This window comes from Felis catus, chromosome A3 (assembly GCF_018350175.1).
Source record: "Felis catus isolate Fca126 chromosome A3, F.catus_Fca126_mat1.0, whole genome shotgun sequence".
Lineage (NCBI taxonomy): Eukaryota > Metazoa > Chordata > Mammalia > Carnivora > Felidae > Felis > Felis catus.
Genome location: NC_058370.1, coordinates 128759913 through 128782878, shown reverse-complemented (window position 1 = coordinate 128782878; position 22966 = coordinate 128759913). Strand labels below are relative to the sequence as shown.

General features: G+C 40.2%; 1 protein-coding gene across 11 annotated transcripts in view; it reads right to left on the bottom strand.

The window, feature by feature from the left end:
* NBAS (NBAS subunit of NRZ tethering complex) overlaps positions 1-22966 on the bottom strand; it is a 355550-nt gene that overhangs the window by 145711 nt on the left and 186873 nt on the right. For 9 of the 11 annotated variants that reach the window (XM_045054925.1, XM_045054924.1, XM_045054917.1 and 6 more), the window contains 5 exons: positions 22174-22286; positions 15193-15324; positions 10019-10132; positions 5332-5489; positions 4244-4333 (listed from right to left, as the gene is read on the bottom strand). In XM_045054925.1, the coding sequence (XP_044910860.1) occupies positions 4244-4333; positions 5332-5489; positions 10019-10132; positions 15193-15324; positions 22174-22286 (607 nt within the window). The remainder of the gene's footprint in view (positions 1-4243; positions 4334-5331; positions 5490-10018; positions 10133-15192; positions 15325-22173; positions 22287-22966) is intronic. The other 2 variants (XM_045054918.1, XM_006930475.5) reach the window with 1 other exon arrangement.

Below are 22966 nucleotides of genomic sequence, written 5' to 3'. Positions count from 1 at the left end.
ACTTTGCTTGGATATATAAATAAAAATTATTATTTTCACAACTGAGTAATGAAAGTCTTGAGCATTAAGCAGATTACATATATAGTCAGCTCTCATTTATGAGTTAGAATTTAGTGTGGTTATTATATCTACTGTTAACGTGTAACGCACAGCAACCTACAGCTGAGCACTGTATTTTAATCTAATAATAGTAGCTATAATATTCTGAAATGTGCTTCATGAATCAAAGCCATAATGTGTTCATTGAGGGTTTAGATTTGCACTTCATGAGATCTAGATTTTCTGCAACTTGCTGAGAAAGGACACACGAAGACAAGAAAGCTTTTTAAGGAGCTACAAAAAAAAAAAAGGAGAGAGAGAGAAAAATTTTAAAAAATAAATAAATAAAATAATCATTTTGGAAGAATCCCTTTTCCTTGCTAAGTAGAATGTGTAAAAGACTGCTGTGTAAAGGTGGTCTCCTTCATTCACTAAAGAGACTAATGGAGCAGGAAGGGCCCACTTGTGGAGACACAGCATGTCCTTCTCCAAAGAAGCCACTAAAGGGCCAGGTTGACACTTTGTAATTTATTGAAGAAGGAGAAAATAGGAAACCCAACGTCACAAAGGCTTTTCATGGATTTTATAAAGGATGGGGATTCAGAATAAGCTTAGAGAGCTGAACTCAGCAGAAACACTTTGCAATTCTATACTGAACAGAGAAATCACACACCCCGTACGCTGGCCAAAACATAACAGATCTCAACAGCCACCACAGCACATACATATGAGTTAAATGGGAAATTCCTTTTATTTTAAGCTAACATCTACTTTATAATTAGTTTTTACCACAGAATAACCCGTATGCAGAGGGAGTTTCCAAGCGGGCTTTGTCGAACATTTCCTACGCATTCGCCATGTGACAACCCCGTTATGGACGGTGCAAAGATAAATGACCTACTTCCAGTGACCACGTAATACCAAAGCATACCACGTACATGCTGACACGATGATGTGAGAATGTGTGGGGGATACAGAAGCAGCAGTAATTAGAGAACTCGAGGAAAACCTGACGAAGAAAATGATACTTCAGATGGGCTCAAAGCGTAAAAGAGATGACCAGAGCACAAGGCAAGAAGGGCAGCAGAGGCAGCCAGGAAAGAAACACCAAAGGTGTGGCAGAGGCAACTCCGGAGAACGGTGGCAAGGTCAGTAGGACTGCAGCCCAGCGCATGTTTGGGAGGCGTGAAAAGAGACAAGGCGAGAGAGACAGACGGGAAGGTGGGAGATGTGGCTGAACCCCTGGAGAAGCACCAGAGGCTCAAAAGATACAAAACTTGGGATGAAGAAGATCTCACTGAAAGTAGGTCTTCACCTGGACCCTGAAAGATGGCACAATTGGCCAACTTCCTCCTGATACACGGGACATTCGGTGACTGCTGGCCACAAGTGTTCTGAGTCCCACGGAGAAAACACCACAGAATTTAATGTGCTCTCACATCCAGGGATAACAAACGGTAATCAGTACGACTACAAGTCAAAGCATGCCAAAGAAGAAACGTATCCACCACACTCCAGGCCCCTAGAAAACACTTCGGCTTCCATCCAGAGGAAGGAGTCCAATGACAAAAAAGTCCACTGTCTGCAGTGTTGACGGTGGCACACAATCCTCCACCCGGTGTCTAATCTTCTCCAACTGCGATACCTAAGCTGGTAGCCAGTAGCCTCATGTGGCTATTTAAATTGAACTAAAATGAAATTAAATTTAAAATTTGATTCCTTCGGTGTGCTAGTCACATTTCGAGTACCCACGGCATATGTGGCTGGCGGCCACGGTGGGATACAGGACGTCTTCCTCACTGTGGAAAAATCTATTGGTGGATGCTGTCCTGAAGTCACCATCACAAGAAGAATAGGGGAAAACTCCCGAAGCACAAAAGATCTCCCATTCTGAGATCCTCAGATGACTCGGCACTGAACTAGGGTTACACCGGTATATTCAATAGGTTTGTCAAATTGAATTTTAATAGAAAAGAACGAACTGAGGAAATGGCGTAGTAAACTCTATGAATAGATTCTGCAACTGAAACTTTGTATCAGATGTTTAAAAGTAACTATATAGTACACAACTGCAAGGAGTTTGGCAAAATGGATACAGCCAATTAAAAAAAAAAAAAAAAGAGATTAGGTGCAGCTAACGTTCCACAATAGATGGCTTCCAAAATAGGTATCAGAAAAATGAATGACTTTTCACATTTTGTAAGTGAAGCTTAGGCGCGCCTGGGTGGCTCAGTCGGTTAAGCGTCCAACTTCAGCTCAAGTCATGATCGCGCTGTTCCAGAGTTCGAGCCCTGTGTCGGGCTCTGGGCTGACAGCTGGGAACCTGGAGCCTGCTTGGGATTCTGAGTCTCCCTCTCTCTCTGCCCGTCCCACTCCCGCTCTGTCTCTGTCTGTCTCTCTCTCTCAAGAATAAACATTAAAAAAAAAAAAAAAGTGAAGCTTACCATTTAAAGGAATCCTGTGGAAAACCAATCTATAAAGAGAATTACTATCTCTTAATTGACCCAAGTAGAATGTCAAAAACTGGGCTACTTTCTTCAACCTAAAAAAAATGACAATTTTATGTTTTTAGAAGCAGGTCTGGAGAGTGAACGGCCATGGAGCCAGCACTGACCAAAAGAAAAACGGTGTCAGTGCACAAATATTCTTCCTTTCTCTCCCAGGATGAACTATCCCAAGGCACGTACATACTTAGGTGGCTCAGACATATTTTATTCACAAGAATCTCAGTGAGCCAAGGGAAAAGGAGAAAAATTCTATAGAAAATGGACAAGAGAACTGAACAGACACCTCACAAAAGAAGAGGTCTCCAGAGCTAATTCCATCTCATTAGTCATGAGAAAAATGCAAACCAAGATCCCAAACAGATACCGCTAAATACTTAAGAGAAGAGTTAAGATTTTTAAAAAGCTAGCAAGGCCAAATTGCTAGATTGGAATAAATGGCAAACCCAAACACTGCTCCGGAAAGTGCAATCAGGGGCGTCTGGGTGGCTCCGTCGTTGCGCGTCAGACTCTTGATTTTGGCTCCGGTCATGATCTCACATCGTGAGTTCAAGCCCCACACCAGGCTCCACGCTGACAGTGAGGAGCCAGCTTGAGATTCTCTCTCTCCCTCTCTCTGCCCCTCCCGTGCGCGCATGCACGCTCTCTCTCTCTCTCTCACAAAATAATTAAGATAACATAAACTTGAAAAAAAAAACAAATTTAAAAAAAAAAAGAGCAAATGGTAAAACACCTTTGGAAAATCATTTGGGATTCTTGACGGAGGCTAAACGTACAGACACCCGCTAACATACGCTTCCAGGCCGAGGTAAACAGATGCCGGACAGAATGGGATGCACATGTGCGCCAGCAACACGTAGAAAATGCTGATGCAGCCTCATCTCTAGTAGCCAAAAGTAAAAAGACACCAACGCCAGTCAACGTCGCAATGGATGAACTGTAAAATACGCACACCACAACTAATTTCTCCACAGCAGAACAGTGAATAAACTATACACATGTAAGAACATGAAGGAATCTCGCAAAAATTATGGAGCACAGCCATTTCCATTAAGTACAAAAATAGGTCAAATCGTATTGGGAGGGGTGTGATGGGTATTAAAATTCCTTAAAATAAGAACAAAAGCCACAAAGATCTGGTGTCACAACACTGGTGATTTCTGGAAGGAAAAAGAAGAGCTAGAAACTAAGCTGGGACAGGGTGCAGGGGGACTTGTGGAAGGCTGGTCATACTAATTTCTCTATCTGGTGGCTTCATGGCTACTTTCTTTGTGATAATTTATGGAGCTGGACACTTTTCTGTACTTTTTCTTTTTTTTTTTTAATTTTTTTTTCAACGTTTATTTATTTTTGGGACAGAGAGAGACAGAGCATGAATGGGGGAGGGGCAGAGAGAGAGGGAGACACAGAATCGGAAACAGGCTCCAGGCTCTGAGCCATCAGCCCAGAGCCTGACGCGGGGCTCAAACTCACGGACCGCGAGATCATGACCTGGCTGAAGTCGGACGCTCAACCGACTGTGCCACCCAGGCGCCCTGTACTTTTTCTTTTTTTAATATGAATGTATTTCACACACACACACACACACACACACACAAAACGTTTAAAAGAAAAAGTTTTCCCACACACACGGCCAGGCGACTCCCATTTCACTCCACTCATGGTCACCTTTCAAACTCCTCCCTTGCAGACTAACTCACCTCGTGGAGCGCTTTACTAATTAACGGTGAAACACTGATACTCTCTCCTCCTTCTGGATGGATCTGGACATTCACTTTTTGATAAAGAATCTGAAAAGAGAACATGACATACTGTAAAGGAACTGTTGGGTTTTTTTTTTTTTAAATGTTTATTTATTTTGGAGAAAGAGAAAGAGACAGAGCCTGAGCAGGGGAAGGGCAGAGAGAGAGAGGGAGACACACAATCTGAAGCAGGCTCCAGGCTCCGAGCTGTCAGCACAGAGCACAAAGTGGGGCTCGAAGTCACGGACTGCAAGATCGTGACCTGAGCTGAAGTCAGACATTTAACCGACTGAGCCACCCAGGTGCTCCTAAAGGAACTGTGTTTTAAATTTGCCTCACTTTACAACATAGACTGGAAATTTTAAAAGCACTCTTTTGAGGAAAAAACTGCTACTTCATAATGAACACTTTTTGGTAACAGGCTTACTTCAGGACTTCCTGAATGGCTTCCCAATTTGAGAAGTGGGCACCAATGGTGAAAAACCTGGTGTATAATGTACTGAATGACGAGGATATGAAAAGGAGAATTCCAGAATCTCCTCCTATATTCTTATACCCTCTATTTATTTCTTCTATATTTTTTGCAACAGAAGTATTATCCACTCTTAGGCAGATCCCGTGAATTTTGGGAAACTGAGCATCTCCCCAACCAAAAGTCGCCCTCTGCCATTTCCAAAGGACTTCCAAGTTCCCTGGTGGTCTAGTGGTTAGGATTCGGCACTCTCCAAACGACTTCCGAGGGATGGTATCACCACTGGTTTTTAACATATTTTCCACGACCATTTCTCATGTTTTATTCTTGACAACACTAATTTCTTCCATTATATCCAACAATTTACCTCTTAATATTACCTCCTACCTTTCTCCCTTACTATAATAAGCCAACAACACTACCCTCTATCCGATATCTTCAAATCCCTTTTCACGTAAGTGACAAGCTATTTTTCTTCCATATTATCTAAAGAAACAATCGCAAGATCTCAGATCCACGCACCCAACCAACCAGATTTCATCCAGTTTGGGATTCACTTTACTGGAACACTTACTTCTGTCTGCAGACTGCTGCTCGCTGCCAGAAGAAGTTCAATGCTGCCAGGAGGGCAATGTGTCAAAGCAAAGGCCATGAGCTCCTGACGCGTGGCCAAGTCCTGGTAATTTTCTGATTGTCCTAACTGGCTACAAACATCCCAACTCTTAGAATAACCTATAAAATGAGCAAGAAAAAACAAACGGATTTTCACCAGAAGAAAAATCTCCAATCTAACATGAGAAACTCAGTGGATTTCTGCTCAGGTCTTGTGTCACCAAAGCACAATCTTGGTCATTAGAGACGCGTAACTTTTTTATAAGCAGTAAGAAACACATAAGGATCTAAAGTAAAGTAGAAAAGAAATACTGGGCTGGCTTATTATCCAGAAAGGTTAGCAATATCCCACCTGTTTTTCTGATAAACTCTGTTTCCTTTTAGAATACCTGACAATGACTACCCGTCATCTACTTAGCTTTGACAGTGAGTAAAAAGCTAAGTCAGAGATCTGAATTCGGAAGACCTGAGGATACAGCCCAACACTGCTATTTAGCACTTGTGTGTGCCTGAGAGAGTCCCAGATGTCACAGCTCCTTTACTACCACAAAGGGATAGTAATAATGCCTTCCTCCTTGAGTTGTTGAAGGATTAAATCACGTTTATATTTAAAAGCCACTTTGTAAACTTGCCAAGTGTGAGAAAAGAAAAACTATTACAGGCAGCTACACAGACACATTCACTTTATAGAAGACAGACATCCAAGGACAGCGCAAGGCACGCTGTCCATCGTGGCTCTAAGCAGAGATGTTTGCTGCACAATGTTATACTCCAGTAAAATACAGTTTTATTTGTCACTGAAGGAGTTCTAGTTTGAAAGGGTTTGTTTGTTTTTTCTAAGTACTAAGTTCTATTTTGAAAGGGTTTGCTTTTTCTAAGTACAAAGGCCTGGGTCCAGAACAATTTCTCTAAACATATGAAGTAAAAATCTAGGTACTACGCCTTACGGGAATAAAATTCTTTAACAAACTCTCTAAATAATTTTAGAATAATACACGTTTTTTTCAGACAACCATAATTATTCTGAACTTAATGTTCCAAAGTCTTATATTGGTTAATATCAATAGTGGCTTAATAACTGGTTAATGTTAATATTGGTTGGTATTCTGAATGTAGGTAGCTTTTATGAAACAGATTTTCTAATGCTGACATTACAAACCACAGTGTTTTCCCCTAGACTTTTAAACATTTTCATAGATGTACTGAAAACGATTTTTTCTTTGACCAAATATTAGGCTCTGTTGAAGCTTCTTCCCAACTAGGCCTACACCTTGGCCTGGCTGAGCCTGCATACTCCACTTTCAGCAATAATCCTACAAAAAAGTCAGTTTAGAGAGAATCTCCCACCCTTGACAACTGATCATTGCTGATATGTGAGCAAATTCCCCATCCCTCATCCCTGACATCTAATCACCCTGGCCTGCCTTCAGCAAGAATCCTGTTAAGGCAGGTCAGAAAGAATGCCACGAACCTTGATGTCTCGTGCTAATTTTCCATCCACTGACCCCCTACCATGCTCCTTGGCTTTAAGTCGCCAGCTGTCTTTCTCGTATTTGGAACTGAGTCTCTTCTCTCTCCCTTAATGCAATAGTTTTAACATCTATTGCATAAGTCCTGAATAATGTCTTCCTTACAATTTTTAAGAAATGACAGAATATTTTTCTTTAATGGTATACACGAAGTGCAAAACTCTTAAGTGCACGCTCCATGAGTTATTACGAGGTGAAGCACTACATTTTTAACCACTCGCTATGAAAGCAAAGACACTAGGTAAAAAGATACGCTTGATTTTTTTTGTTTGTTTTTTAAATATGAAATTTATTGTCAAATTGGTTTCCATACAACACCCAGTGCACATCCCAACAGGTACCCTCCTCAATGCCCATCACCCACTGTCCCCTCCCTCCCACCCCCCATCAACCCTCAGTTTATTCTCAGTCTTTAAGAGTCTCTTATGGTTTGCTTCCTTCCCTCTCTGTAACCTTTTCCCCCCTTCCCCTCCCCCATGGTCTTCGGTTAAGTTTCTCAGGATCCACATAAGAGTGAAAACATATGGTATCTGTCTTTCTCTGTAGGACTTATTTCACTTAGCCTAACACTTTCCAATTCCATCCGTGTTGCTACAAAAGGTCAGATTTCATTCTTTCTCATTGCCAAGTAGTCTTCCATTGTATATATAAACGACAACTTCTTTATCCATTCGTCAGGTGATGGACATTTAGGCTCTTTCCATAATTTGGCTATTGTTGAAAGTGCTGCTATAAACATTGGGGTACAAGTGCCCCTATGCATCGGCACTCCTGCATCCCTTGGGTAAATTCCTAGCAGTGCTATTGCTGGGTCCTAGGGTAGATCTATTTTTAATGTTTTGAGGAACCTCCACACTGTTTCCCAGAGTGGCTGCACCAGTTTGCATTCCCGCCAACAGTGCAAGAGGGCTCCCGTTTCTCCCCATCCTCTCCAGCATCTATAGTCTCCTGATTTGTTCATTTTAGCCACTCTGACTGGCTTGAGGTGGTATCTCAGTGTGGTTTTGATTTGTATTTCCCTGATGAGGAGTGACGTTGAGCAACTTTTCATGTGCCTGTTGGCCATCTGGATGTCTTCTTTAGAGAAGTGTCTATTCATGTTTTCTGCCCATTTCTTCACTGGATTATTTGTTTTTCGGGTGCAGAGTTTGGTGAGCTCTTTATAGATTTTGGATACTAGCCCTTTGTCCGATATGTCGTTTGCAAATATCTTCTCCCATTCTGTCAGCTGCCTTTTAGTTTTGCTGGTTCCTTTGCAGTGCAGAAGCTTTTTATCTTCATGAGGTCCCAATAGTTCACTTTTGCTTTTAATTCCCTTGCCTTTGGAGAAGTGTCAAGTAAGAAATTGCTAGGGCTGAGGTCAGAGACATTTTTTCCTGCTTTCTCTTCCAGGGTTTTGATGGTTTCCTGTCTCATATTCAGGTCCTTCATCCATTTTGAGTTTATTTTTGTGAATGGTGTAAGAAAGTGGTCCAGTTTCATTCTTCTGCATGTTGCTGTCCAGTTCTCCCAGCACCATTTGTTAAAGAGACTATCTTTTTTCCACTGGATATTCTTTCCTGCTTTGTCAAAGATTAGTTGGCCATACTCTTGTGGGTCCAATTCTGGAGTCTCTATTCGATTCCATTGGTCTATGTGTCTGTTTTTGTGCCAATACCATGCTGTCTTGATGATTACAGCTTTGTAGTGGAGGCTAAAGTCTGGGATTGTGATGCCTCCCGCTTTGGTCGTCTTCTTCAAAATTACTTTGGCTATTCGGGGCCTTTTGTGGTTCCATATGAATTTTAGGATTGCTTGTTCTAGCTTTGAGAAGAATGCTGGTGCAATTTTGTTTGGGATTGCATTGAATGTGTAGATTGCTTTGGGTAGTATTGACATTTTAACAATATTTATTCTTCCAATCCATGAGCACGGAATGTTTTTCCATTTCTTTGTATGTTTTTCAGTTTCCTTCATAAGCTTTCTATAGTTTTCAGCATACAGATCTTTTACATCTTTGGTTAGGTTTATTCCTAGGTATTTTATGCTTCTTGGTGCCATTGTGAATGGGATCAGTTTCTTTATTTGTCTTTCTGTTGCTTCATTATTAGTGTATAAGAATGCAGCTGATTTCTGTACATTGATTTTGTACCCTGTGACTTTGCTGAATTCATGTACCAGTTCTAGCAGACTTTTGGTGGAGTCTATCGGGTTTTCCATATATAATATCATGTCAGCTGCAAAAAGTGAAAGGTTGACTTCATCTTTGACTATTTTGATGCCTTTGATTTCCTTTTGTTGTCTGATTGCTGATGCTAGCACTTCCAACACTATGTTAAACAACAGCGGTGAGAGTGGACATCCCTGTTGTGTTCCTGATCTCAGGGGGAAAACTCTCAGTTTTTCCCCATTGAGGATGGTATTAGCTGTGGGCTTTACATAAATGGCTTTTATGATATTTAAGTACGTTCCTTCTATGCCGAACATAAAAAGATATGCTTGAGCTTTCCTACATTCAGAGACAGCTACAGAAAGCAGATCATTTAGCAGAGAGTCTATGATCAGACAACATCACTTCCTACCCCATGGGGGAATATGTTCTTTCATAGTGAAATTATTCTACACACACACAGACACACACAAATCTGATCTTCCAGAGACTGGAATTTAAATTTCACTATAGAAAATTTTAGGGTTGCAGACTACTTTCTAACTTCTCAAGATCGGTTTGAAAAGCACTATGTTATCCTTTTTAAAAAAAAAATTAAAGACTAGAAACATTAACTACTCACAAATCATAGATAATTCAAAAATTTTAAATTTTCTTTTATATAACAAATACATGAAAAGGCATTAAAATATTTTATATAAAACTTAAAATTATGAGCATATTTTTAATAGACAATGGAAAGCAACCAAAATCTCAGCTAAAATATAACCCCTCAGCCCATTAAGTACTTACATTAATATATAAGCACAAAGAATACAGACTGATTAGTGCTCATAAAAGGTTTCTCAAGTCTTTTGAAGAAAATGTGCCTGGCTTCCCAATCAGGCCAATTGATTTCAGAACAGACCTTTTCCATTACTCATCATGCAAAGCGGACCTGGGCAAAGTGTTAAGTAATTTGTCTATTTCACCTGTGGCCATCAGCTCCTGACAATGCACATTGGCTGCTTTGTAGTCATGGAAACGAAGTGCTTGTTCCACTAGAAGGATCAGAACTTGTCCACGCCTTTCTTCTGGGTCTTCACCTGTAAACACATGCAAACAACTTAATGATTATGGCAGCATCAATTAATAAAACAGCTCATTAACATTGTATTTTGAATTAATTAAAAAATAAAAGGTAGAGATTAGACTGATTTTTTAAAAGATTATAGGACAAATGTCAAGGCAACTTTGACCTTCCAATCTATTTATTAATCCTGGAATTAGCTCTCATTCTCCTAAGAGATCAATGATCAGTATCAGCCCCAGACCAACCATTCCAACCTAAGTGGGGAGAGAAAAAGTTTTCCTCCCAGTAGTGGCATTAAATATTTTGCTATTTTTTTTAATATTTTGTCCTTTGAATGTTCTATTTCTAATTATAATTAACAAATGACAAACACAAAGGGGGGAGCTTTAAACACACAGTAAATTGGTTATAACTTTATGGTTTCACTAACAGTACTATCTTTTATTTATCATAGTAAGCATGTAGGCTCTCAGAAAACATACCAAAATTCAGTTTACGGTAACACAAGATCTTAATCTCTCAAAAAGATTCTTAGAAGTCAATTTAGATGTGATGTCCTTCTTTGACATCTCTACACTTTCTTCACGAAAAAGGTATGGTTTAGGTGACCTCCTACATGTTTCTTCACTTTTCATTTTCAGAATACCAATTTATTGGGATTATTGTTTTAAAAATCTACATCTAGTATCAGAATTTAAGATCTCTCAAGACAGGGGTCCCTTCCCTTGTTAAATTCTCAGTACCTCCAAGTCATACATATAATTGGGGTTCAAAAAAATACTCAGTGAAATGAGTAGAGATTCTATTATAATTCAAAGTTACAACATAAACACAATTTGTACACTTAGGCAAAAAAAGTAAACAATTTATATTTTAATCAAGTAATGAAACTTTAAAATTATTTTCAATATTTCCAAAAAGAAAAAGGAAAAATGCAATGATCCTTGCATTTTTAAGCTATAATGCAGTTTGGAAGAAAAAGTAAACATATCACAGAAAGGTTTGAATGAAAGTTTTAAAATATGTTACCGTTAATCTCCATCCTGTGTTTCACAGATTTAAAATCCAAGTATTGGCCTAAGCTAATTGAAAGACATTAGGTTTTGTTTTTTTTAAGAGAGGATAGAACACTATGATTCATAATAGTATTATTATTAGAACAACAAACCCATGTTCTGTAACACTGACACATAATACTGGAAATGGAACAATATGCACAAAGTTTCTCAAAAATACATGCACATATCACACTTAATATAAAACCTATTTTTTAGATAATCCTCTCAAAATGTTTGCATTTATTCAGAATATCTAAATAAAAAAATGAAAGGACCAAGGATGATTTTTTTTTTCATAAGACAGCTTGGCTAGGTGGCAAAGGTATTTTGCAGATATAAAGCCTCTAGTCAGCTGACTTTAAGGATCCATTAATTACCATCATCCAACAATAACAAAAAGGTGGAAAGAAAGGATAAGAGTAAAGGATTCAAAGTGAGAAACTTCTTAACTGTGACATCATCAATAAATTGTTTCACTTCTTTATCCCTGTTTTCTCACATTCAAAATAAGAGTCATATCTTTGCTATAAGGGCAGTAACAAGTAACTTAGATAAGAATAAAAGCATAAGGGGAGGATTATTATTGTAGTTAATGTAAACTTTTATATGGAGATAGGTTAAATGGTCACCTGCAAGTCCAAAGTTCAAATATTTAACTGTTTTTCTTTCTAGAAAGTTCCAATCTGAACAGGTGGATTAGTGGGAAAACATAACCAAAAACAGCCTAAAAGAATGATCTAGAAAAATATTGCAAACAAAACAAAACAAAACAAATTCTTAACAGCCAGGAGTATGGCCAGACAAGACATCTATTAAAGGAGCTCTTGGGTGGCTCAGTTGGTTAAGCATCCAACTTTGGCTCAGGTCATGATCTCACAGTTCATGAGTTCAAGCCCCGTGTTGGGCTCTGTGCTGACAGCTCAGAGCCTGGAGCCTGCTTTGAATTCTGTGATTCCCTCTCTCTCTCTCTCTCTGTCCCTCTCCTGCTCATGCACTGTCTCTCTCAAAAACAAGTAAACATTTAAAAAAAAAAAGACATCTATTAAAATGATTCTGATATTTAGTCTGAAAGAAAGAACATAAATGGTGGCATGATAAGGCTTTGAGTATATGAAATATAATTCAAGCCACATCCACAATTTCTCTGACACTCCTTTCTAAAGATGGAGCACAGTGACCCTCCCATTGACAGGGACTGGTTACTGATTTGCTTGACTAGACTTCCAAGACTAGGTCATAAAGGACATGAGGGCTTCCTCCTCAGTCTCTCACGGTTCAACTGCTTGAGGAACAATTAGGTGTCATGTTGACAGAACAGTTAAGGAGCCCTATGAAGAGGACCATGTGGCAAGGAACTGAGGCCTCTTGCCACCAGCCAGGAAGAAACTGAGGTCTCTTCCAACAGCCGAGTAAGCCAGCTCAGAAGCAGATTATCCGGGCCCAGTTAAGCCTTCAGGTGGGGCCCATATGTGTTTCCCTTATACTTGGGAGGGCCCATGTGACTGCCTCCATGAATAAGACACAATGGCAATGAAACTGCCCAAATTCCAAAACTGGATTAGAAAACTCCATGAAGCTTTTTCTGGTTTCTCTCGGAACATTGACTCTGGGACCCCTCAGCCATCACATAAGAAGTGCTGGGACTCTGAGGCCACCATATGGAAAGACCACAAGGAGAAACCATAAAGAGAAGAGATAAGACCCCGACTATTTTATCCCCCAGCTATGTAAGTCTTCCCAGACCATGTGCCAGGCATGTAAGTAAAGCAACCTTTGAGATGAACCCATCTATCCCTCGACACTATCTGAGTGCAATTTCATGAAAGATCCTGAACTGCCTGGCTGAGCCCAGTCAACCTCCAGAACTGGGAGAATAAAAATCAAATGATTTTGCTTTAAGTCACTAAACTTTGGGGGTGGTCTGTAAGGCAGCAGTAGATAACCAAACATCCTGTGTGCTTCAGATCAATGTCACCAGCTTTGTGATTCCTTTCTTAATTACCCTCCTCACTGGGAAAAATATTAGCATTGCCTTTCTTCCAACCTCTGTAACATTTGGTTGCAGAAGCCAGGTACACATCATGTCCTGTGTTGCAGCATAGTTATCTGCTTCCTCAGCCCTCTAAGATTCCAAATGCCCGGAGGGCAGAAGCTGTGTGGAACAGAACTTTGTATCCAAAGTACCTAGCGGTACTACTTTACCTCTCTGTGCTTCCGCTTCCTCACCTGTAAAACGCAGGGAACAAGAGGTTGTTGTACATCACCAAAGAGCTACTATGTAAAAAGGAGTATCCGGGCACCTGGGTGGCTCAGTCAGATTGAGGATCGAGCCCTACACTGGGCTCCACACTGAGCATGGAGCCTGCTTAGAATTCTTTCTCTCCCTCTACCCCTCTCCCCAGCTCACGCTTTCTCTAAAAATTATAATAAATAAAAAAATTTTTTTAATGTTCATTTTTGAAAGACAGAGAGCACAAGCAGGGGTGAGGCAGAGAGAGGGGGACGCAGAATCTGAAGCAGGCTCCAGGCTCTGAGCTGTCCGCATAGAGCCTGACGCAGGGCTCAAACTCACGAACTGTGAGATCATGACCTGAGCTGAAGTCGGATTCTCAACCGACTGAGCCACCCAGGCACCCCTAAAAATTATAATTAATTAATTAATTAATTAATTAAATGAAAGAATGAATAGTACAGAAGGGGACTGAAAGAATGTCAATACCATTAAAAATTCCTACAATTTACCAAGATCACTGATATTCCTGTTTCGTGTCAACATGACCCAGGACAAAATGGGAAATTAGTCTTAGTGGGTACATAAAAATGCTGGCAGTATCCCTGAGCTGCTTCATTCGTTTCTGTGAAATTTCCTTATGAAAATGTTCCCTGATGAACAGAGCGCTTCAAAGTTTACGAAGTGCTTTTATAGGCATTAACTCCTTCGGGGATCCTGTAACTTGGAGGGTGAAGCAAGGGTATCATTGCCAGTCACCAGAGACAACAGCTGGAGCTAAAGCCACTTTGCAAGCATATGGGACAGTGAGGACTCATGCGGTTTTCTGACTCCCTGCCCCCAATTTCTGCCCCCACCCTGTCATCCAAATGCCTCACGATGGGTGACAGGTCCCAAAGCTGCAGCGGGCCCGTGGGTAAAGATGCTAACTCTCTGCTTTCAGAACTAGAAGAGGACAATGACACAGGACAATTTACTAAAACTTAAGAGTAAGTCATTTATATTAAGATTAAAAACATTTATAAATGTATGTCCCCTAAATACACTAGATATATATGTTTTTAAAAGTTCAAAATATAAACAGAAATCTCACTTACTTTTGAGACTATACTATGTGGTTTGGACAAGTCTAACTTCAAACCACTGCTTATAAAACATATGGCCAACAACTGTTTTTGTGGAGATAAGCTTAAGTCAAAAATACAAAAGAAAATTATTAACAGACTCTGGTAAGCAGAACAGTGTGGTTAAAGAAACATGAAAGAGTCAGAAAGACTCCTCAGAAGTCAGGCTCTGCTATTTAACCCTGCTGAGCCAGATATTGGACTTCTCTGATCCTTAATTCCCCTTATAAAATGAGAAAAATACCATCATCACCACCATTTAATAGGAGATGAAGTAAGATCACCTATGTGAAAACCCCACCAAACAGTAAATGCACGCATTTTTCTAAGAAATTGTTCAGGTTCAAAAACGCCACACCCAATCTGGGCACCGAAAGTGACCTGGTAGGCCTGACCTGTTCTACACTTAAGCTTTCTGGTGATAAATGCTAATCCTGGCTGCTACTCTTTGTAGCATCCTGAATGAGCCTGTCCTCATTTAAAGGACCAGCAGCTCAGTATGGGTACCCATTTTTATAACGTGCCAATCTTTGCAGAGAAGACAAATCCTTGCTCAAGAACAGCTCTCTGACACCTGGAGGTAGATTTTCTGACTTTTGCCTGGGATGATGGCAAGAATAACACAGAAACCCTACTCTGCAATTTAGCATTCAAAGCTTACCTGCTACCCTCAGCAAGTCAGCAAGGCCCAGAAGCTTGGCAGACTGTCTGTAGCACGTGGGGGATTGGCAGATACACTCCTTGATGAGGCCGATCCGATCAGAGCACAGTCGCACTAAGGAAGAGAGACATACTAAAGACTGGTAACCAGGGACATCACGGAAGAGTGTCACAACTGTCCAAGTTTTAGGTAAGTGAACACAATGAAAGCTTTCAGCCTCCAGATCAAAAAGAATTACGACACAATTGTTTTTAAAAATTACAATTGTTGTTGCTTTTGAATAAATAATGTACAGCTTGGATCTTTTGTCACCCAGCTTCTGAAAGAGTGAAGGCGCTGACGTTCGGGAGCTGTGACAAAGCGTCACCTTTTCAACTGCCATGTAAGGCCTCGGAAAATTTTAAAGAATTCAGTATCTGTCTCTGAAAACGTCAGATACTTCCTATCACACCTGCACCCCCATTCACCTAACCCCTCCACCCCAAAATCCATCCCATATTCTAAACATCCATATTTCTACCGCCACGTCATCACCCCTGTTTTTAAAGGGCAGGGATCTTTCAAGTGCTCACAGTTCCAATGTATTAACCTTTCTCCAAACCAGCCCTATCTTCTCACTTAAGACAGATATTAGGAAAATAAAACATGTCTGATCACAGTGATTCACACTATAAGATAATTAAGGACACTTAAAGGGAGAAAAAAGCTTCAGCAAAGAGTATTATGTATATGCTAGGAAGAGATGTTTTTTTACTTAAGGGAGAGGTATCAACCTTTAAGAAGCATGTCACTATCGGGGAGGCCAGGCCCCCATAATTACAACAGTAGGAACGATAATGACAGCAGCTGACATTCAGTGAGTATGAGCTATATCCCAGACACTGTCATAGGTAATTTACGTATATTAACCCTACAAGGCAGAACTTGTAAGGCAGATGCTATTATCTTCAGAGGAAAAAAAGGTACAGAAAGGTCACTGAAAAAGTGATGGAACCAGAATTCAACCCAGCCCCTTAAAATGTTTTTCATACCTTCATTCCTTTACCCATTCCCAAATCCATGGCTTTATCCCATATATTCTGGGTTCTCCCAAAACTTCTTATAGGTAAGTGGCAGGGGGTCCAGGGGTTGGCGAGATAAAGGAGAGAGGTAGTAGTTTTCTTTGGAATGGGCCCTTTCATTGTACGTTTTCATTATGATTTAATTTCAAACTTACAGCAAAGTTGCCCGAATGATACCAAGAACTCTGTACGTTTTGCCAAGAATAACCACTTGCTAATAATCTGCTCCATTTACACATGCACGTGTGCAATCATGCAGGTGAGCACTCCCTCTCCACACATATACGCACACGAATGCCTGTGTGCACACATGCGCGCGCATGCTCACACACACACACCTGTTTTTTCTGAACTACTTGCAAATAAGTTGCATATATAGCATCCTTTTATTCCTAAATACTTGAGTGTACACTGGGTTATTTTAAGAGGGCTATTCATGCATCTGCTAGTACAGTAATCCCTTGTGGCCTTCACTATAAAACGGAAGGTAGACGTAGACTTCAGTTCCTTGCTTCACAATGAGCCGTGCCCCAAATACCCACCTGACGTTAGACTTAGGCTTGGTCATGTGATTTCTGTGGCCATATGCCACGTCTGAGCAAATGTTTAAGAGTCATCGTGGGATCCCACTCCTTATCTTCTCCCCTCCCGTGAGAACGCCACTTCACAAAGCCGAGCTGCAGAAATGCCAGTGTGCGAGAACTCACCTTCTATTCCGTGGCCCTGAGGCTTTGGAAACTTTTCCTATAGCACAGCCTAGCAAAAATTAACTGATACAGCGTTCTTCAAACTTTTCTCAATCAAAAAATTGTTTTGTTTTTTTCTTAACATTTGCTACTGTTTTACGGGTTTTCCTCCTTGTATGTATTTTAAGAAAATGTATATTGCTACCTCATTATTTCAGATGCAATTACTATGAGAAAGGTACTTTCTGCATGTTTCTCATTTGATTTTCCAAATAAAACCCGCCCTACCGAGATCTCATGGTCAGTCTACATATGTAAGAACCTGTGGTTTCTGTACACACTTTTATAGCCACATTTGATGAATGCTGGTTCTCTCGGGGAAACCCTGGTTTCAATAACTCTAGTAAGCTGACTTCCTTACTATACAGCCATTCTTTCTCTAGTTCAATAAAATCAAAGTTCTACTTTTTCAGTTTTCTAAACTGCAGTCACACATAGCAACAGATCTTCATTTTCTCTGAAGTTCCAAGTTTGGTTCTTTGTCTGTTTCTTGCCCGAAGCAAGGCATAACTACTAATATTTTAAGGACATTAAGTAAATTTGCAGAGTGGAATTCTAATAGAGTGCAATTGCCTTATTCAAACGTCTTTTTACTTTATTTATTTCTCTATTTTTTGAGCCTCTGGACAATCACTAGACCAATTCTCTTTTACTGCTTATTGTAGGACATGCTAAATTATATCTCAAAATGTGATTTCTTGGTTAGGCAAATTCAAGACTTAGATGTTATTATATTTCTATGAAGGAAAGGAGTCTCCGACGCTTAAAATTCCTTTTCAAATGGAATTAATGACCATGGAAAAGATATGCACGTATGCATCTTTTAATAGTTGAGGATCCCTCATTTTCCTGTGGATCTCACAAATATAGATCCAGTGTTTTAAACACACACACACACACAACTATAACTCTCACAGACACACACACATCTCAGACATAAGAAGCTCTTACCGACCAGCTACACACATGCCAAACGTTCTCATCACCACCTTGTCAGGCACAGACAGGGAATCATGCCCAACAAACCACAGATGCAAAATACCACTTTCAGTCGCTCACGAATGGCACCAAATGTACACAACAGCACAGTTACTCGTGACATTGCTGAAGTACAAATCTGAATTGGACAGGGGAAGAAGGTGACGATATGCAGCAGTCACTTAGCCGATGAGCAAGAACACCTGAGTTTCCTTATTAAATCTTTTACTTTCACACCACTTCATCAGAAGAGAATGGTCCACTCTTTACAAACACAGGTTTTTGTACCAAACTATCTAGCTTTGAATTCTAGCTCCATCTCTAACTGCGTGACCCTGAGCAAGCTATTTAACCTCCTCTATTTTGATTTCATTATCTGGAAGTTGGAAACAATAATAGACACTACTTCATAGAAGACTTTTGAGAACAAATACATATACTTAGAACATGAAAGCTACTCAAGAAATGTTAGTTGTATTACTACTACTGACATATGCACAGAAATACTTGTGAAGTATGAGATCCTCTAATGTAAAAATTCTCAATGTTTCAAGACAGAGTTTTCAGGTCTATCTACAGAATATTGTATTATTATCTCCAACTGAGGAAGGGGACATTCAAAAACACGAAGATGCCACAGGTCACAAAGCTCAGAGCAGATGAATCAGAATTTAAACTCCTACGTGACACTCGTGTGACTCTGTCTTATTATCGGTGTTAGTCCCCCCGAGTCAGAAGTGTGCCCTATTCCCTTCATCATTTCAGGTCCTAGAATAGGGTAAGAAGCTAACTTGGGGTTTGAATGGAAGGAAAGCAGAGTAGGAACACGAGAGTGAAGAGATGGTGGGGAAGAGGAACAACGACAAGCAGGTAAGACCACTCTAATTCCACCACCAATTAGACACTAGAACCTCCATGTAAAATAACCATGTAAGATGTAAGATGTAAGATGTAAGATGTCATGTAAGATGACACTTGATGCTTGCACAGCCCTTACGATATCCCAGGCACTGTGAACACATGGCCTTCATGTCTATTAGCAATTCTAGAAGTTGTTTATTAGCATCCCCATTTTGTGAATGAGAAAACCTAAACAAAAAGAAAGGTGAAATACGTGTCCAGTCACTAGCTGGACAAAACTGGCTGTGGGTGGCTTTAACCACAGTGCTGTAAGACTGAAAAGTGATTTACCCTACTATAGAAAACACGGGGACAACTGAAATATCCCACATCTGCCCATGTGAATATTAAGAATAATTTACATAAAACATGAATTTCCAAATGATGGGGAAAAGCACACACGTGTACACACACACACACACACACACACACACACACACCCTCAAACGTAAGGAATCATTTTTACATGCTATTTCTGTTCCTGTTTTCTATGAACTCTTTAAGTGTCACTCAGTACCCTTAGCCTTCACTTGGTGACCAGTACCAACTCCTGGAGTGTAGGCCAAGGCTTTAAACAGAGTGACAAAATAAACTATGTACGCTATGAAAAAAATACCTGGACCTTAAGTGTTTAAATACCAAGTTATGTGGTTTGTCCAGTATCCCTGATGACTACAAAAGCAGCTTAACCCTAAATTGTATCTACGGCATAAACACAACACACAGGATACAAACGCAGTATCCCGTGTCCCCATCCAGAAAATTTTCTGACATTCATTCCAACAGGAAGCTCCAAATCAATATATCAAGCTGGAAAGCTGTCAAGACATGAAAGAAAACGTCCTTCTTGAAACACTCTTCAGTCAGGAAATCTCTCAGAAGTAACAGCAGGATAGCAGGTTCAGTCGCAGATTCTCAAACCCCTCAGATGAGGTGCAAACACTGCCAGCAAAAGTCCTGCTAATGGAACACCACGGAAAATTACGAGCTCGATTTGTTATTTCAATTCAATTGAACGAATTCATTTGCATTTGGGGAACTGCAAGAAAATGTTTTTTGTATTACAGCAATCTGCCTGGATTAAATAAGCAGCTAAAATACACTCATAGACAGGGGCGCCTGGGTGGCTCAGTCGGTTGAGCATCCCACTTCGGCTCAGGTCATGATCTCACAGTTCGTGGGTTCGAGCCACACTTCAGGCTCTGTGCTGACAGCTCGGAGCCTGGAGCCTGTTCGGATCCTGTGTCTCCCTCTCTCTCTGCCCCTCCCCCTCTCATGCTCTGTCTCTCTCTCCTTCAAAAATAAATAAGCATTAAGAAGAATTTTTTTAATAAAATACACTCATATACAGAGTCAAAGCTATGAGGGCTTGGCCCAACCAGGGCAAAAGTTTCCTAGTGCTGTATACTCTCCCGGGCTGACGGGCTGAACACCTCAACTGAAAATATAAGTGTTTCAGGGGAGACAGGTAATGATTTAAGACATCTCAGAATAAAATGAAAATGTTTTTTAGTAACTCTGATTAATCTTCACAATTTTAAAAAGCTTTGAGCTCAAATAACACAATTTTCCAGTGATTTAACAATCTCCATAAATGTATTTGTTTAAGATGCTACGGGATATGTATAATCACCTAGAAATTACTTCCAAACAATAATATTCCAAACACAAATACTACCTTTTTCAAGTCTAGTAAATTTATCTGCCAAACTCTAATTTTTAATAAAACTACAATGGAAACCCACATGAAAACACGAGAAGGTCTCAACTGACTTCTATCCCCTAAGATCCATCTTACTCAAACCCTACACAGGACAAGGACACCAAGGAACCTGTAACAGGACACCACTGTCCAAAGGTACAAGGAGTTTTAAGGAAAAAGAAGGAAGAAGGAGAAGGAAGAAGGAAGAAGGAGAAGGAAGAAGGAAGAAGGAGGAGGAAGAAGGAAGAAGGAGGAGGAAGAAGGAAGAAGGAGGAGGAAGAAGGAAGAAGGAGGAGGAAGAAGGAAGAAGGAGGAGGAAGAAGGAAGAAGGAGGAGGAAGAAGGAAGAAGGAGGAGGAAGGAGGAAGAAGGAGGAGGAAGAAGGAAGAAGGAGGAGGAAGAAGGAAGAAGGAGGAGGAAGAAGGAAGAAGGAGGAGGAAGAAGGAAGAAGGAGGAGGAAGAAGGAAGAAGGAGGAGGAAGAAGGAAGAAGGAGGAGGAAGAAGGAAGAAGGAGGAGGAAGGAGGAAGAAGGAGGAGGAAGGAGGAAGAAGGAGGAGGAAGGAGGAAGAAGGAGGAGGAAGGAGGAAGAAGGAGGAGGAAGGAGGAAGAAGGAGGAGGAAGGAGGAAGAAGGAGGAGGAAGAAGGAAGAAGGAGGAGGAAGAAGGAAGAAGGAGGAGGAAGAAGGAAGAAGGAGGAGGAAGAAGGAAGAAGGAAGAAGGAGAAGGAGAGGAAGAAGGAGAAGGAGAAGAAGAAGAAGAAGAGCCGATGCTAGTGAAAATGCATCAAAAACCAGAGACGGAAACAACTCAGCTATAGCTTCCCCTCTCCCAATTCCCAACATTTCCAGGTTTAAGAATAAAGATAAGAAATTACATGGAAGGCACCAAGCATACTGCTAATAATCAAGCTACCCACTTTATTTAGGGCACAGAGGTCCAGAGTTCAAGGAAACAGAAAATCTATCTCCAACTTGTCACATAAGGTTCAGGACACTAGGAGACACACACTGTCCTCACCGCACAAAGTACATAATGATCACAAGTGACTGTGTATCAGCAGGCTTGTCTTGGGTGGTACTTACTCAACTGTACATTTAGGTAAAAGAACTTGAGCATTGTTAAGATATCGCTAGGAATTAAACTCTAAGCAAGAGCTTCCTGTCATTCTTCCTTTTAAAAAAAATAGTATCAACTTAAGAATAGTCTGTACTGAGCATAACAAAATAAACTATGATCATGGACAGCTACTTAAATGTATGCAACTGAAACAAAATACAGAAAAACTGCATCATCAAAAACTGATGAAGATCTGAAAGTCTATCTGTAATCCCCCATTTCTTTTTGTTTTTATCCAATAGCCTCACGGCTGTTACTAACGTTATTCCTTTTAATGGCATAACTGAGAACTTAAAAAATAAATTTATAGTAAGACATCAGCTCTGTTTTTTTTAGATATCCACTTAAGATTTCATTTGAAAATGGGGCAGAGAGTAGGATCTATTGCTAATGGATTAAATGGCCAAAGGTAATGCTAATAATTCAATGCAAAACAACTGAATACTAAGTTAATAATGCAACACTAAATGGAAAATTCACCTTGCAAAGGCAGGATCTTTACCCCAAATTCTTCAAGACATCCAAGGGCTTGGATAAGATCAAGCTCCTCTTGAATGGCCACAGGTCTATCTGTTATCAGCTGTAAGCAGCACCTAGGGGAAACAAGGTAAATTCTGTTGTTTTGGTTTTTTTTTTTTTTTTTTAAATAACACACATTTGGCTAAGTTGCCTTTCTGTACTCAACAATGTGAGATCCAACACACATTTATCAAACACTGACTCCATGCCAGGTTCTGCTAGATGCTGTCTATTACCTTCCTGAGTCCTCATAGCAATCCTGTGTGATAGGCAAATAGCATCACCTCCTTTCTAAGGAAGCCAAAATTGAAGCTCAGAGAGGTGAAGTAAGTCGCACAGGGTTATGCTGATAGTAGGTAATGGTACCACAGTATGAAGCAAAATGTGTTAACTCTGCCTTTAACACTCTTTTTACTGCTGACTCCAAAGGTGATAATCATACAGGAAAGGTTTAAAAAAGGAGACAGATTTCAGGTAATTTCCACTTATTCTTCTAGGGAAAACAAACATCTTGTTTCGGTGACAATTTTGTTTCCCAAAGGAAAAAAGACTAACCTAAGAAACTGCACAAAGGACATTTTTCTGATCAGAAGGAGGAGTCTGTTGGTAATGCAATAGTGAAATGAAAGCGAAACAGGAGAAAGTGACTTTGCTAAACTAAGAATTTGTGATACCCTATGGAGGATTTTAAGCAAGTTTTTAAAAATCCAAACAAAGTGTCCTTAATAAATATTTTAATTAACCAACTTTCTGA